Genomic DNA, 16,626 nt, shown 5'->3' with positions numbered 1-16,626 from the left:
GTAAAAAATTAATGAGCTAAACATCCATCTCAAGAAGTTACAATTGTAACAGAGAAATAAATCCAAAGAAAATAGAAGGAAAGAATAGAGACAGGTGCAGAAATTAATGAAATAGAAAAGAAAGTGTAATAGACAAGCCAAAAACTGGTTCTCTGAAGACTAATAAAATGATAAATGGAAGGTAAGACCAATCAAGAAAAAGTAGAAAAGGCACAAGAAAGAATGAAAATGAGAGGTTACCACAGCTCCTGTAGCATTACAAAATAATAAAGGAATACTGACAACAATTTTATGCTAAAATTTTTTGAATATTTAGATGAAATGGAAAAATTCCTAAATAATACAATTACCAAAAGAAACACAGAATAAACCTACAGCTGAGCAAGCCTATAATTACTAAAGAAATTAATCCATAACCAAAAACCTTTCCACAAAGAAAACTCCATATAACTTCTCCAGCAAATTCGACCCAGTATTTAAGGAAGAATAATGTCAATCTTAGACAAATTCATTCAAGAATAGAAAGAGAGGAATCAGTCCTCAATTTGTTTTATGAGGCATCACCATGATTCCAAAACCAACAAACATAGTATAAGAAAGGAAATTTACAGTTTCACCAACGAACATAGATGTGCAGATTTTAAACCATCCAATGGTAAATGGAATCAAGCACTATATAAGAAGAGTCGCAACCAAGCTGGCTTTATTCCAAGAATGCAGGGTCACTTTAACACTTGAAACTCAAGCAAAATCATTCAGTGGAATCTGCTATATTAACAGATTGAGGAGGACAAACCAATATGCACATCCAGTAAACGGAGCAAAAGCCTTTGATAAAATTCAATACCCATTCATAATAAAAATTCACGGCAAATTACGTGGTGTTTTTTCCAGTGTTTGGTTTGTTCCCTGCCCCACAGCCCCTATGCTGGTGCTGGAGTACTTGCTAGTTAAAAGATTAGGTCAGTTATGTCTGCAGCTTCCTCTACTGCTCTGATGGTCAAAACACTTGCTAAAGTTAATGGAAGTGAAAACTCAATGAACAGCAAATAACTGCAGAATTTTTTTCACCTGCTTTTACATGCTGTATACACCTTACACACATTCAATTCTTCTGCTGCTTCATTCCTACATCTGATTTACCTACCCAAGCCTGATGTCTTTTAGCTTTAGGCCCTTGTTCTTGGACTTGACACTTCCAATACTGTTCCCATCTCTGCATTTACCTTGTATCTATATCATCTGACCTATTCTGACTTCTGTTCCCGAGTCCTTCAAGACAGGTGCTTCACAGACTCATTTTTCCCATTCACCCACCTCCTGCACCAAACAAGTTTGTGCAGTATATGGCTCAATAGTTTGTGAGTGACTTTCCCAGAATGATTTGTTAGTACTGGAAGGACTATCTTGCTGAAGGACTTCCATTTCTTGCTAACAAACACAGTAGTCACTCAAAAAATTACCTCATTAAAAATAAAATCACTTCATTATGAAAATTAAGTAAGTATGCAAGTCAGCTTCATAAAACCCTCTTCCTAGAAAGCTCGCAGATTTTGTAACTATTATCGATAAGATTTTTTCATTAAAATGTTAATTTTTATCTGCAAAGAAACTCGATTACTTTGCTATGCAGTAAAGTTAAGACTGCCACGTTTTTGTCTTTAAATGAAACAAACCATTCAAATGACTCATGTCCTAAAAAAAAAAACAACTAAGAAACAGAAATAGCAATTACCAGAAAGTTAATCCATTATCTTGCACTGAGACATAAATGAAATGGATGAAATTTGCCTTACATATATTTTTAAACAACCTAGAGGTGTTAATCATAGGTAGAAAAATTAATATATGATATATAGCAGTGCGAAGTACTAATATGCAATTTACTTTAGCTATCATTTTCTCTTTGAAAAATTAAAATATCCCTCTCCAGAAAAAAAAAAGCTTTAAGAAATCTGCTTTGGAATTCAATATCCAAATAATGTCATCAGAGATTTTCTTCTGTTTATCTGATAATTAACACAAGTAACTGCACCCATTTTAAAACATACAAACTTACTTTTTTGGTGGGTGACAGATAAAAATGAGCATATTATCTCCAGATATTTTACTTCCACATTCAATTAAAACAAATGATAACACTGCTTAAGTAGTTTATAAAAAAGTCTTTTACTTTGATAAATTTGCTGCATACTGTAATGAATCCACTGGGGCTTCCAGACGGGGGAAAAATAATATGAATTCAGTGTGAAAACATTTAAAAGCACAGCCAAACGTCCCCGTTTGACTAGAATGTTTACGAATACCCATAAAATGGAAGCTGGCCTAAGATACTCTAAATTCTTTTTTTCAAAAGGGGTACTCAACATACTCCATAGAAAGTGACTTCTTTAATAAAACCAAAGTCAGTTTATATTCTTATTTCATGCCTAGCATTTAGCTGATTTTTTTCTTCAAGCTTCGGAGTCCACAGAATACTTTGTAGTATTCTTTAAAGCTAAGAATGTCAGAGGAAAAATGGTGAATATATTTTACCAAGTGAAAATACTATAACAATACCATTATGGGTCCCACATCTATATAATGATGTATTTACTAACCACAGGACTCCCCATCTTTGGATATCTGGGCTCCCAACAGTAGTTTATCAGAAGTCTACATGTTCAAAAAAGGCCAAACATACTAGCTCTCAGTAAGTCGGGTAGACAGGCAGGCAGTAAATATATACCCAACATTTATTAAGGTCCTACTGTATTCAAATGGGAGCCCTGGTGGCACAGTAGCTAAGTGATACGGCTGCTAACCACAAGGTTGGCAGTTCGAATCCACCAGCCGCACCTTGGAAACCCTATGGGGCAGTTCTACCCTGTCCTATAGGGTCGCTATGGGTCAAAACTGACTTGACTGCAATATGTTTGGGTTTTTATATACAAACCACTGTATTGGATTCTGTGACAAAGAGGAACGGAGATTATAAATTTGGTGGGAAGACAAGACTTAGATATGCACGAAAAGTTAATCAAAAAATGCCTGGCAAATGATCAGCACTTAACAAATGTCCATTGATTTTTAACTGGATTGTATTAAAAGAGAAATCTACGAGTTTGCATGATTGAAAAAGGTTCTTCAATAAGCCAATTGTAACAGTTTGGGGACAATAAGAAGAATACAAATACAGACTGGGTATGAAATGATTCCAATGAATTAGGGATTAGGTCTCACGTAAGAAAGAGTCCATGTTTTTTAAGAGATACACACAGAGCACATAAGGCTTAAGTAACATGAGATTTGAAATTAGCTTTAAAGTACTTCAGGAAAAGAAGAGAGAGAAGGGGAGGGAAGGAAAAGGGAACATCGACAGCTGAAACAAGTGTGGCAAAAATCTGAATAACTGTTGCATTTGGTTGATGAGTAGATTGAGGATCCATTATTCCAGTTTCTCTACCTTTAGATATGTTCCAAATTTTCACAATAGAAAATTAAAACAAAGGTTTCTTCAAAACTAGGGCTTGAGCTGGCGAACGAAGGAACAGGATTTGAAAAGGGGGAGGGCATTTCAGGCACTGTATCTCATTTCTGGTCCCCAACCATCTGCCAACAACTAGTCACCATTCAGTTTTCTGGACTGCACAACACAGCAGTGAGATCTCATCAATTCTGCGTCCTCCGCCCCCACCGTGGTGAGCTACTCAGCTAGCTTTCTCTTCCTCATTTCCCTTATAGCCACAAGCTCATACTCTTGGCCCTGTTCCATCCACTATGTCCATCCTTCTGGATTTTATTTCTAATTTCATTTGTTTTCAATTCCCAGTAGTTAATAAGCTCCAGCTGCAAATTGTAACACAAAAAAGCTAGAGATAGGTATTCTAAATCTAAGTGATAAACTCTGTGGTAAATAACCTGCATGAACTCACAGTTCCTTCAAAAGCTCATGTTGTCTATCTTAACATGTCCTTGACACTTGAGTGTTCCCACCAAGCTGGTGGCTGGGCATGGGGTGAACGAACGCTTTAAGCGTAAACACAGCTTAACTTTCTGCTCTTAACTCTTATTTGCCTTTCCCCATTATCTCTATGCCAAGCTGAAGATTTCTAAATTTTTCAGTAGTTAGAAAACATTATTTTAATATAAAATACAGAAATACCTGCATCACAAATTCTCGACGTCGGGGCATTCCTCTTTCTGAAAGCAAAACATAATCTGGTTCCTTTTCCTTTTTGGCCTGTTGAATTTGAGCCAGGCGGCTAATGGGGTTCATTCCTTGACCATATTCTGGTCCGGCCTGAAAAATAAGAAGAGGTTCAAAATATGCTTGTAAAATTGTTAATGCATCCTTAAAGAAACAGTGGTTCTCCCTCACCCTCACTCCCATGCCTCCAAACTGTAACTGGAGAAGATAAATGAATCCTTCAGAAAGATTTATAAAGAAAAATAAAATAATGGATCTGAAACTAGGCTTCTATAGGATTTGGGTCTCAGAGATATAATTGATAAGTAGAGTCAATTATTGTTTTAAAATTGAATGAACTCCTCAGTACAGCAGAGTTGGCTTCACAACTTCTATTCATCAAAAAATACCAAAAATATGAGGAAACAAGCCACAAAATGGAAGGAGATATTTGCAATACATACAACTAAAAAAAAGTATCCAAAATACGTTTTTAAGAAATTCTAAAATTTATTAGGAAAAAGACAATCTAAATGAAAAATGGGCAAAAAAGATGGACAGATTTTAACAGAAAAATAAACATATGAGAAGATTATCAATCTCATTAGGACTCAGAAAATACATATTAAAACTACAATGAGATACAATTTCACACACTTCGATTGGCAAAAATTAAGAAGTCTGACAGATCTAACTGGTAACAGCAACTCTGATACAGCACTGATGGGAGCATAAACTGGAAGCAATCTGGCAAAGTCTAGTACATCCTATCCCCTAAGTCTATTCCTCGGCTTGTATGTATCTTAGAAAACTGCTACCCGTGTGTGCCAGCTTATATGTACAGGGATATCCATAACTACATTATTTGAAATAGCAAAAAAACTCAAACAACTTAAATATTCATCAATAAGAGAATGGATAAATTATAGCATCTTCATACAATGGAATGGTATAGAGCAAAAAAATAAATTAATTCATTTGAGCAGTGAATTAACTATTGATATATACATCCAGATGAAATACATGTTAAGTGAAAAAGAAAGCACAGAAGAATACCTGCAATATAGTTTATGTAAAGCTCACTAAAACTACAAAACATTACTGAGAGAAACTAAACAAGATCTAATAAATGCAGAGACATACTGTGTTCATAGATCAACACTGTTAAGATGTCAATATTAATTCACTGTAATTCCAATCAAAATCCCAGCAAGTTTTTTTGTAGAAGTTGACACACTGATGCTAAATTCATATGGAATTGCAAAGGACAAATACTCAAAACAACTTAGAAAAAAAAAATCGGAGGAGTCACATTACCTGATTTCAAGATTTATTATGGAGCTATAGCAACCAAGACGGTGTGTGCAGTATTAGAATAAAAATAGACAAATGGATCAACGAAACAAAATACTGTCCAGAAATAGATGCACACATATATAGTCCACTCATTTTCGACAAAAGTGCAAAGATAATTTAGTGGAGAAAGGGCTGTCTTTTCAACCAATGGTGCTGCAACAACTGGATATTCACATACAAATAAAACTTCAATCTATACATTGTATCATTTATAAAAATTAACTAAAAATGGCTCATAGACCTAAATGTAATACCTGAAAACTATAAAACTTCCAGGAGAAAATTTTTTGACTTGGTTCGGTAACAATTTCTTAGATACAACTCCAAAATCACATTCCATAAAAGAAAAAAAATTAATAAACTGGACTTCTACAAAAATCAGTAATTTCTCTTCAAAAAAGACAAGTCCCAGAATTGTAGAAAATACTTTCAAACCACATATCTGATAACAATTTGCATCCAGAATATATAAAGACCTCTCAAAATTCAATAATAAATTTATTATTACTTAAAATAGGCAACCCACCTTCTAAAAATGGGGCAAAAGATTTGAACAGATGTTTCATCAAGGCTCACATGCCACTAAACACATGAAAAGATGCTCAGTATCTGGCACAGTGGTTAAGACCTACTGTGAGCTACGGCTGCTAACCAAAAGGTCTGCAGTTTGAATCCATTAGCTGCTCCCTGGAAACCCCATAGGGCAGTTCTACTCTGACGTACCGGGTCGCTATGAATCGGAATCAACTCAACAGCAATGGGTTTGACGTTGGTTTTATCATCAGTCAATGGAGAAACGTACAATAAAACCACAATGAGATACAACTATACATACATTTAAATGTCTGAAATAAAAAGACTGACCATATTAAGTGCTGGCAAAGATGCAGAGCAACTGGAACTCTCATACACTGCCGATGGGAATGTAAAATGGTAGAACCACTTCGAAGAACAGTTGGTAGTTTCTTAAAAAGTTAAATATATACCTACTATGTGACCAAACCATTCCACTTCTAAGTATCTACCCAAGAGAAATGAAAGAACATGCCCATAAGAAGACTCATATACAACTGTACACAGCAGCTTTATTTGTAACAGGTAAAAACTGAAAGCATCGCAAACATCCATAGACAGGTAATGGGTAAACAAACGGTGGTATAGTCATACAATGAAATACTATGTAGCAATAAAAAGAACCAACAATTAACATACACATCAAGAAGGATGAATCTCAAAATAATTACTCTGAAAGAAGCCAGGTGCTCCAGGTTGACTTGAGCCTTGACTCAGTGCGATTCCATGTTTGTCTTTTTAAGATACACATAATTACTGGTTCAGGGTTCAACTTCATGCTTCACTACTGGAGCAAGACTTGCCCAACCAACCTTACAGATTTTGCATATAAATATACATTGCAGTAAGCTGACTAAGCATTTATCTTATTTTTTTTGAGAAAAGTTTCATGTACAGAGTAAAAATGTCTGAAATTAATATTTATAAAACTATTACAAGCAAATTTTTTAAAACAGAAAGGTTGGGAGAAAGAACTAGTAAACTAAAGGAGAGACAAAGAGAGGAAGTTTGTAAAATAATGAATGCCATATGGACAGGATCATGCAGTGAATTAGTTCTCAGAGTGACTGAACCTCTGAAACCCAGTTAATTTTTTTCCTTTGTAACTTATACCCTTCACCTTGATCATGTCAAATTTCATTTCACCTTTTAAAAGTGTCCAAAGAACATACGTATTAGCATCATCTACTACAACAAACCCTCTTAGGCCCCCATTCCGTAACTCAAAGATGCATGCAGCCTCACAAAAGAATTAGGAGCCGGGGAAATAAAAGCAGGACTACTCGGCTAGAAGTACAAAGACTTTTCTATCACGTTTTATCTAGGTACCTCTTCTCCTCAGAGACATCAGAGGGGAGGGAGGATCTGACCCTATTTGCGTGAGGCAGGCCAACATCACCTGCCCCGTAATGTGCTAGTCAAGTTGTCTAGACATGCTGGGAGGTACCAACAGGAGAGAAAGAAGAGAAGAGCCAAGGGTGGCCCATCGTCCTAGCAGGGTAGCAATTTTGTTGTTCTTCGGCGCCGCAGAGTCAGCTCTGACTCCTAATGACCCCATGCACAACAGAACAAAACACTGTCCAGTCCTACGGCATTGTTATGCTTGAGCCATGTTGCGATCCGCTTCACGGAGGGTCTTCCTCTTTTTCGCTGACCCTCTACTTCACCAAGGTGATGTCCTTCTCCAGGGACTGGTCCCTCCTGATAATATGCCCAAAGTATGTGGATGAAATCTAGCCATCCTCGCTTCTAAGCAGCATTCTGGCTGTACTTCTTCCTAGACAGATTTGTTCATTCCTCTGGCAGTCCATGGCATATTCAATATTCTTTGCCAACACCTTAATTCAAAGGCATTAATTCTTCTTTGGTCTTCCTTATTCACTGTCCAGCTTTCACATGCATATCAGGTGACTGAAAATATCATGGCATGGATCAGGCGCACCTTAGTCCTCAAAGTGACATTTTTGCTTTTCAACACTTTAAAGAGGTCTTTTGCAGCAGATTCGTCCAATGCAATACACATCGTTTGATTTCTTGACTGCTGCTTCCATGAGTGTTGATTGTGGATCCAAGTAAAATGAAATCCTTGACAACTTCAATCCTTCCTCTGTTTATCACGATGTGGCTTATTGGTCCAGTTGTGAGGATTTCTGTTTTCTTTATGTTGAGGTGTAATCCATACCGAAGGCTGTAGTCTTTGGTCTTCATCAGTAAGTGCTTCAAGTCCTCTTCACTTTCAGCAAGTCAAGGTTGTGTCATCTGCATACTGTAGGTTGTTAATGAGTCTTCCACCAATGCTGATGCCACGTTCTACTTCGTATAGCCAGTTTCTCGGATTACATGCTCAGCATACAGATTGAATAAGTATGGTGAAAGGACACAACCCTGATGCATACATTTCCTGATTTTAAACTACATAGTCTCCTCTTGTTCTGTTCAAATGACTGCCACTTGGTCTATGTACAGGTTCCACATAGCACAATTAAGTGTTCTGGAATTCCCATTTTTTGCAATGTTATCCATAATTTGTTATGATCCATAGAGTTGAATGCCTTTGAATAGTCAGTAAAACACAGGTAAACATCTTTCTGGTATTCTCTGCTTTCAGCCAAGATCCATTTGACATCAGCAATGATATTCCTGGTCCCACGTCCTCTTCTGAATCCCGCCTGAACTTCCGACAATTTCCTGTAGATGTGCGGCTGGAACAGTTTTTGAATTATCTTCAGCAAAACTTAACTTGCGTGTGATATTAATGAAACCCGTCCACCACAGGTGACCCTGCTGGTGTTTGAAATACTGGTGGCATAGCTTCCAGCATCCCAGTAACACACTTCACTACAGTACCACAAAGATGGAGAGATGCACGGTAGACAGTAGCAACAGGACTAACTTCATTCGCATCAATGGAATCTCTTTGCTCTGTGGTCTCAGTCCCCCTGGTTCAGCCGAAGCTAGATTAATAAACTGAACTCCTTAAAAGGTAGACCTGCCACAAAGCAGATCACTAGTCGTATGACTCGGCTAACCTCAGCTTCCTGATCAGGAAGAAGCTCCTCAGACCTGAAGCAGGTCCTAAGGAAGGCCCTAAATGAGGACATTCTATGTGAAGAATGTGAAAGAAGTTAGCTAGCAACTAGACTGTTTCAGCAATATTTTCTTTTCCAGTCTCAAAAAAGAATGAGAGGGGATTAACTGAAAAGTGTAGCTTTTGTTCCTAAAGATAATACACACAAGTAACGGTATCTAGCTAATGATCCAGACAAGAAGTCCAAAGGGACAGAACACAGATGACAAAATCAGAAAAGGCAACAATAAAGCTGTCATCACAATATAGTGCTATTTTGAAAGTAAGTCTGAACATGTCTATTTCAAAAAGTTCTGAAGGAAGTCCATCTCACACCCGGAACAGAGAGTGAAGAGAAAGAGAATGTGGGGTCGGGGGGCTGTGGGAGTGGGGTCGGGAGGCTGTGGGAGTGGGGTCGGGGGGCTGTGGGAGTGCAGGGAGGCAGGGAAGAGACAACTACAGCAAGAGAACGGGTAAGAGGAAGACAGAGAGCTTGAGACTGAGATCAGATTTCTCAGGAATTACACCTTTTTTTAAACCAAATTCATACTTGAGGTGGCAAAAAAGTAACCTTTCTCATTATGGCATGGAAATTTTAATGAATCCAACACTTTCAGAAAATAGTTACTTTATGAGAGAATCCAAAAAAATGGTCTCGTCGGTAATTTCCTTGTTAGTCCACTGCAACTTTTCAATCACCTACGCCTGTGAGTGAAAAGACAGGATGTTCTCGTTGTTAGGCGCCATCAAGAGTTGCTATGTCTGAGCCCAGTGTTGCAGCCACTGTGCCGATCTATCTGAGGGTCTTCCTCTTTGCGCGGACCCTCTACTTTACCAAACACGATGTCCTTCTCCTGCAGGGACTGGTCCCTTCTGACAGCATGTCCAGAGTACGTGAGACAAAGTCTCACCATCCTCACTTCTAAAGAGCATTCTGGCTGTACTTCTTCTAAGACAGATTGTTCCACTGCTATTCGTAAGGTTTTCACCGGCCAATTTTTTTAGGAGTAGATCTCCAAGTCCGTCTTTCTAGTCTATCTTAGTCTGCAAGCTCTGCTGAAGCCTGTCCCCTATGGGTGACCCTGCGGGCGTATGAAATACCGGTGGCATAGCTTCCAGCATCACAGCAACACGCAAGCCACCACAGTAGGACAAATCGACAGATGAGTGATAGGATACTTTACAGCTCAAATTTCTCCAGAGCAAAAAAAAAGTTCCTAAGCCCTCTTTTTAGAATTATAGTTGCTGTTATTGAAAGTAACTTTATTTCTAATCCAACGTTCTTTAAATTACTAAATCCTTTATGTGACTTTGCTGTTAGGCTACTCCAACAAACAGCCAAATACATTTGTCAGAAAAAATTCAGTTCAGTAAATGTTTACTAAATACCTAATATGCTGCAGGCTTCACGGTATATACTATGGATACAAAGATGAATAAGACACAGCCACTGTCCCTGAGCAGCTTTTCGATTGATTAGGAGAGACCAATATATTGACAATTTCAATACAATTTAGTATGTATAGGTGTTCTAAGAATATAAGGGAGGGGATCAAACCCCAGAAAGGGTGAGAAAGAACCAAAGATGACTTCCTGGAGGAGGACAGCCCTTGGCTGAGCATGGTGACTTAAGAAGAGTTAATGGGCAAAGACTGGGGTGAGAATTGGGATGGGAGTGTGCAAAGGCATCTGTGATGGATTGAATGTATCCCCCCAAAATATGTGCTGGAATTCTAATCCCTACACAGGTAGTCCCCAGCTTAGGATGTATCTGAGTTACAACGAACAGCACTTATGATCGTCCTTTTTTTTTTTTTAGTATCTTGACATCAGTACTGTGTACTACATACAATGCTGCATCGCATAATTTGCTAATGTTATCATTCTCATACCAATCCCCAAAGACAAATAAAGACCAGATTTATAAAGATACTGATAATAAAAGGCAGTAATAGTGAAAACTTAAAAAAAAAAAAAAAAAAAAGTAGTGTTCGACTTACGTCAAAACCAACTTAGATGGAGTCGTAGGAAAGGAACCCCATCATAAGTCGAGGACTACCTGTATATGTGGATATAATCCTATTATAGGGTTTTCTTTGTTATGTTAATGACGTCCTATTAGTGTAGGGTGTGTCCTGAACCTAATCACTAAACCTAAGGAGCAGCATAGACAGAGGCAAGCAAGTTGACACAGGGGCAGACATACTATTTGAAGTTGATGGAGGCAGATGAGTCTACAAGGCCAGGAACTCCAAGGACTGCCAGCTACTAGAAGGTGAAATTGACAAGAAACGACCACTCCCTACAGCCAGTGCCCTGAATTCAAACTTCTATCCTCCTGAATTGCGAGAGAATAAATTTCTGTTCTTTAAACCACCCGCTTATGGTATTTCTGCTGCAGTTGGCCCTAGCAAACTAAGACGGCATTCTAGACATGGGCCTAATGATCACTGTCGTTGTCAGGTGTCGTCAACCAGTTCTGACTCATAGCGACCCTACATACAACAGAACAAAACATGGCCCGGTCCTGTGCCATCCTGACAATCGCTGTTATCCTTGAGCCCATTGTTGCAGCCGTATGTCAATCCATCTCGTTGAGTGTCTTCCTCTTTTTTGCAGATCCTCTACTTTACCAAGCATGATGTCCTCCTACAGGGACCGATCCCACCTGATAATATGTCCAAAGTGTGTGAGATGAAGTCTCGCCACCCTTGCTTCTAACGAGCATTAAGGCTGTACTTCTTCCAACATAGACTGCTCTTTTGGCAGTATATGGTATAGTCAATAGCCTTCGTCAACACCATAATTCAAAGGCATCAATTCTTCTTCTGTCTTCCTTAATCACTGTCAAGCTTTCACATAATATGAGGCGACTGAAAACACCATGGCTTGGGTCAGGTGCACCTTAGTCTTCAAGGTGACATCTTTGTTTTTTAACATTTTAAAGAGATCTTTTGCAGCAGATTTGCCCAATGCGATGTGTCATTTGATTTCTTGACAGCTGTTTCCACAGGTGTTGACTGTGGATCCAAATAAAATGAAATCTCTGACAACTTCAATCTTTTCTCTGTTTATCATGATGTTGCTTATTGGTCCAATAGTGGGGATTTTTTGTTTTCTTTATGTTGAGGTATAATCCATACTGAAGGCTGTAGTCTTTGATCTTTACCAGTAAGTGCTTCAAGTCCTCTTCACTTTCAGCAAGCAAGGGTTGGTTGTATCATCTGCATATTGAAGGTTGTTAATGAGTCTCCCTCCAATCCTGATGTCCCGTTCTTCTTCATATAGTCCAGCTTCTCGGATTATCTGCTCGGCATACAGACTGAATAAATACGGTGAAAGAATACAAACCTGATGTCCACCTTTCCTGACTTCAAACCATGCAGTATTCCCTTGATCCGTTCGCACGATTGTCACTTGATCTACATACAGGTTCCTCGTGAGCACAATTAAGTGTTCTGGAATTCCCAGTCTTTGCATCTATCCATCATTTGTTATGATCCAGACAGTCGAATGCCTTTGCATAGTCAATAAAACACAAGTAAACATCTTTCTGGTATTCTCTACTTTCAGCCAGGATCCACCTGATATCAACAATGATATTCCTGGTTCCACGTCCTCTTCTGAATCTGGCTTGAATTTCTGGTAGTTCCCTATAGAGGTACTGCTGCAGCTTCTTTTGAATGATCGTCAGCAAAATTTTACTTGCGTGTGATATTAATGCTACTGTTCAACAATTTCCGCATTTGGTTTTCTTGGCTGTAATCTTTATGGAAGCAGACTGCCAAGTTTTTCTCCTGTGGAGTCAGAGGGTGGCTTCAAACCACCAACCTTTTAGGTTAGTAGCCGAGTGCTTAACCATCGCACCACCATATTTTTAAGAAAACTTGTCAATCCCGTAAATTCAATGACCAAAAATTTCTGGATGTTTCGTTTCATTTATTGACTCACACTAGGATACAAAAAAGACAGAAAGTGCACAAGTGACTCTAAGTGTAATGCATCTGAGGAAAAACGCAGGATGCTAACCTGGTCTGGAATGGGAGGATGAAGACAGAAGGCTCCTCCAAAGAAATCAGAGAAGGAAGGAAGGTAAGCAAAGACTGGGAGGGAGGGAGAAAGCATTCCAGACAGAGGAACTAGGATGTGTGGCCTATCTGAGGAACTGAAAGGAGGCCAGGATGACTGGAGAATAGGAACGCATGGGATGTGACTGCAGAGGCAGCAGGGGTCAGATCTTGCAGCTCCTTTTGTATGTTAAGGGATTCTGGACTTTAACCAAAGAGCAATGGGAAACTACTAAAAGGTTTTAAGCAGAAACATGAAATCGTCGTATTTGTGTCTCCAAAAACCATAAATGATCATCTGGTGGAAAAGTACTTGTAAAAAGGCCAGTAGCACAGTGGTTAAGAACTCGGATGCCAACCAAGAGGTCAGCAGTTCGAATCCACCAGCCACTCCTTGGAAACGCTATGAGGCAGTTCTATGCCATGGGGCAGTTCTACTCTGTCCTATAGAGTCGCTATGAGTCAGAATCGACTTGACGGCAATGGGTTTTGGGTGGAGTCCCTGGGTGGAGCCAACGGCTAAGCGCAACTACTAGCTGAAAGGTTGGCAGCTGGAACCCACCCGAGATGCCTCAGAAGACGGGCCTGGCGATCTCCTAGGCACACGTAAGGTCGCCACGAGTTGAAACTGACTCAACAGCAACTAACAACAACAAGTAGTAGTTCAGGCAAAGGACGATTGTGAGTTGGACCAGAAAGACTGCAGAAGGGATGGACAGAAATGGACCAATATACGAAATACTTAAGTGATGGGAGTTCAGAGGACTTGATGATTGACTGGATACAAAGGATAAAAGAAGTTAAAAATGACTCCCAGCTTTCTGTTCTCAGCAGCTGGAAGGGAGTGCCAGTCACTGAGATGAAGAACGCTGGAGGAGAACAGGCTTAGAAGAGAAGATGACAAGTTTGAGATGCCTGTGAGATATCAAGCAAAGATGTCTAACAGGCAGTACAGAGCACAAAAGAGTGTTTGAGAATCATCTATATAAAGACTGATGCCAACTTCCAGAAGCAGGAGGGCAGCCTAGGTGGAGAGAAAGAAAGGACAAAGACTGAGAACTCCAGTACTGTAACGGTTAAGTAAAGAAAGCAGAGATGGCAAGGAGGACTTTAAGTTTTTTATAAAATACTGGTTTCTATTTCTATCTATATACAAAAAATTAAATAAATTACAAAGGGAGTGAAGAAGAACTGATGAGAAAAAAAGCAACGTTCAGATGGTAGTTTGTAAGTCTAGGATTGAGATACCAATGAAAGGTAAAGGGAAGCTTTTGAGTTTGGCACTAGAAGTATGCCTAGCTCATGATGATGATCAAATACATTAAGTCTATCTCCAATGCTATGTTGTCTTTATTCATGTGTGTTTCTCTTACAAAACATCTTCAAGTTCCAAAGAAACTACTGCTGATACAGATTCCAATGACAAAGTACTGAATAAATAAATCCAATTAAATAACAATGGAGTTCTGAGAACATTAAGAATGGTTGGCTTCTTCCTTTGATTGAAACTAACTACTACAACTCTTGACAACTAAATCATTCCTTGGATACCAAGTCTTAGATTATCATCCCACAAACCAATAAAGACAGTCTTGTAATAGTTGTGCCCAGAAAATTTTATCTCCAACACTGGAAAGCTTTCTTTGAAGTTTCATCTTCGAGAAGTGAGCTACATTAAAAAATAGGATACAAGACCCAAAGACATCATCAGGCCAGTCTTGCACTTTAACAGGGTAACTCAGTAGCACAAATCTTAAAATCCAAACGGAGTTCATGATCAATCAGTTTCTAATGGGCACTGGAGTCAGATATGACTGGATCTGAAAACTGACTCTGCTACATATTCTTGGGTGGGTTTCATCCACAAAATGGGAATACCAACTACATCATAGAGTGATTAAGTGGATCAAATAAGACAATGCTATAGTTATATTATTTTAAATAAAATCAAGGCTAATCATCAACAGGTACTTTCTCAACTTCTACTAAATATAAGGAACTGTAGATCTTAGATACTTAAGACATACGAAGAAATGAGGAAAATGTTGAAAACCCAGATAGTATTCCAAATGCTCCATTTACTGGCACACTGTAAAGTATGATCATACTTAAAATCATCTCGATTCCAACTCATGACATGCATTTTGTTTTCCCAAAGCAACCTCACATTTCAGAGGATATCTACAGACTTTAACACAAGACAGACATGGCACAAGCAATTCCAAGTGTGACGTATGTGAGGAAAAATGCAGGCGCTAACCTACATAGCCTGGGGGTGGGGGAGGATTGGCGAAGGCTTCCCCGAAGAAGTCAAGTTTAAGCTGTGATCTCAATGATGGATAAGAAGGAAGTTCTGGAATAATATGCTTATATACTGGAAGCAGTAGCAAATAATTTTGAGAATTCAAGATGTTTTTTTCCTCTGGAGAATAACATTTTTAAAATGGCTTTCTTCTAGTCTTGCTTTTCATCACTACAGTTAAAAGCAATAAGAATTAAAGTTATATTCTACTATAGAAATGTTATCCTATCCTTGAACCTTCAAAAGTAAAGATCTTTTCTAGCCAAATGGTTTACTATTCTCAATTTATTAAAATCGTTGTTGTCACTATTATGTGCTGTCGAGTCAATTCTGACTCATAGCGACCCTGTAGGACAGAGCAGAACTGCCCCACAGGGTTTCCAAGGAGCCACTGGTGGATATGAACTGCTGACCTTTTGGTTAGCAGCTGAGCTCTTAACCACTGCGTCAACAAAATAACAATACTATTTATTATGTCATTAGTCTTATAATTGGTAGTAAACACTTAATAATCATTAATGTATTCTGTGAATTATTTCAGTTAATACTTATAACAATCCTATGAAGCAAGTGTAATTATTATTCCCACTTTATAAATGAAGAAACTGAAGATCAGAAAAGTTAGGAAACTTGCTCAGATCACAGAGATTCAAACTCAAAACTGACCCAAAGGTAATGCTCTTACTAGCTATGTCCTGGTTGTGTGATTAGAGCATAAAAATGAAAACCAGTTCAACTGGCATAACAAAGATTATTAAGAAAATGTTCTGCATCCCACTTTGGTGAGTGGTACCTGGGGTCTTAAAAGCTAGCAAGCAGCCATCTAAGACGCATCAATTGGTCCCAACCCACCTGGAGCAAAGGAGAATGAAGAACACCAAAGACACAAGGAAAGTATTAGCCCGAGAGACAGAAAGGGCCACATAAACCAGAGACTCCATTAGCCTGAGACCAGAAGAACTAGATGGTGCCCGGCTACCACCAATGACTGCACTGACAGGGAACACAACAGAGAGTCCCAGATGGAGCAGGAGAAAAGTGGGGTGCAGAACTCAAATTCTAGTAAAAAGACCAGACTTAATGGTTTGACTGA

General features: G+C 38.7%; 1 protein-coding gene across 4 annotated transcripts in view; it reads right to left on the bottom strand.

Moving 5' to 3' along the window:
• The window catches only part of STAU2 (staufen double-stranded RNA binding protein 2), a 372,566-nt gene that overhangs the window by 209,055 nt on the left and 146,885 nt on the right, over nucleotides 1-16,626 (bottom strand). For all 4 annotated transcript variants that reach the window (XM_023727735.1, XM_012554441.2, XM_023727736.1 and 1 more), the window contains one exon: nucleotides 4,145-4,282. In XM_023727735.1, the coding sequence (XP_023583503.1) occupies nucleotides 4,145-4,282 (138 nt within the window). The remainder of the gene's footprint in view (nucleotides 1-4,144; nucleotides 4,283-16,626) is intronic.

Source organism: Trichechus manatus, unplaced genomic scaffold, assembly GCF_000243295.1.
Source record: "Trichechus manatus latirostris isolate Lorelei unplaced genomic scaffold, TriManLat1.0 scaffold00018, whole genome shotgun sequence".
Classification (NCBI taxonomy): Eukaryota; Metazoa; Chordata; class Mammalia; order Sirenia; family Trichechidae; genus Trichechus; species Trichechus manatus.
This window is presented reverse-complemented; position numbering and strand designations above follow the sequence as displayed.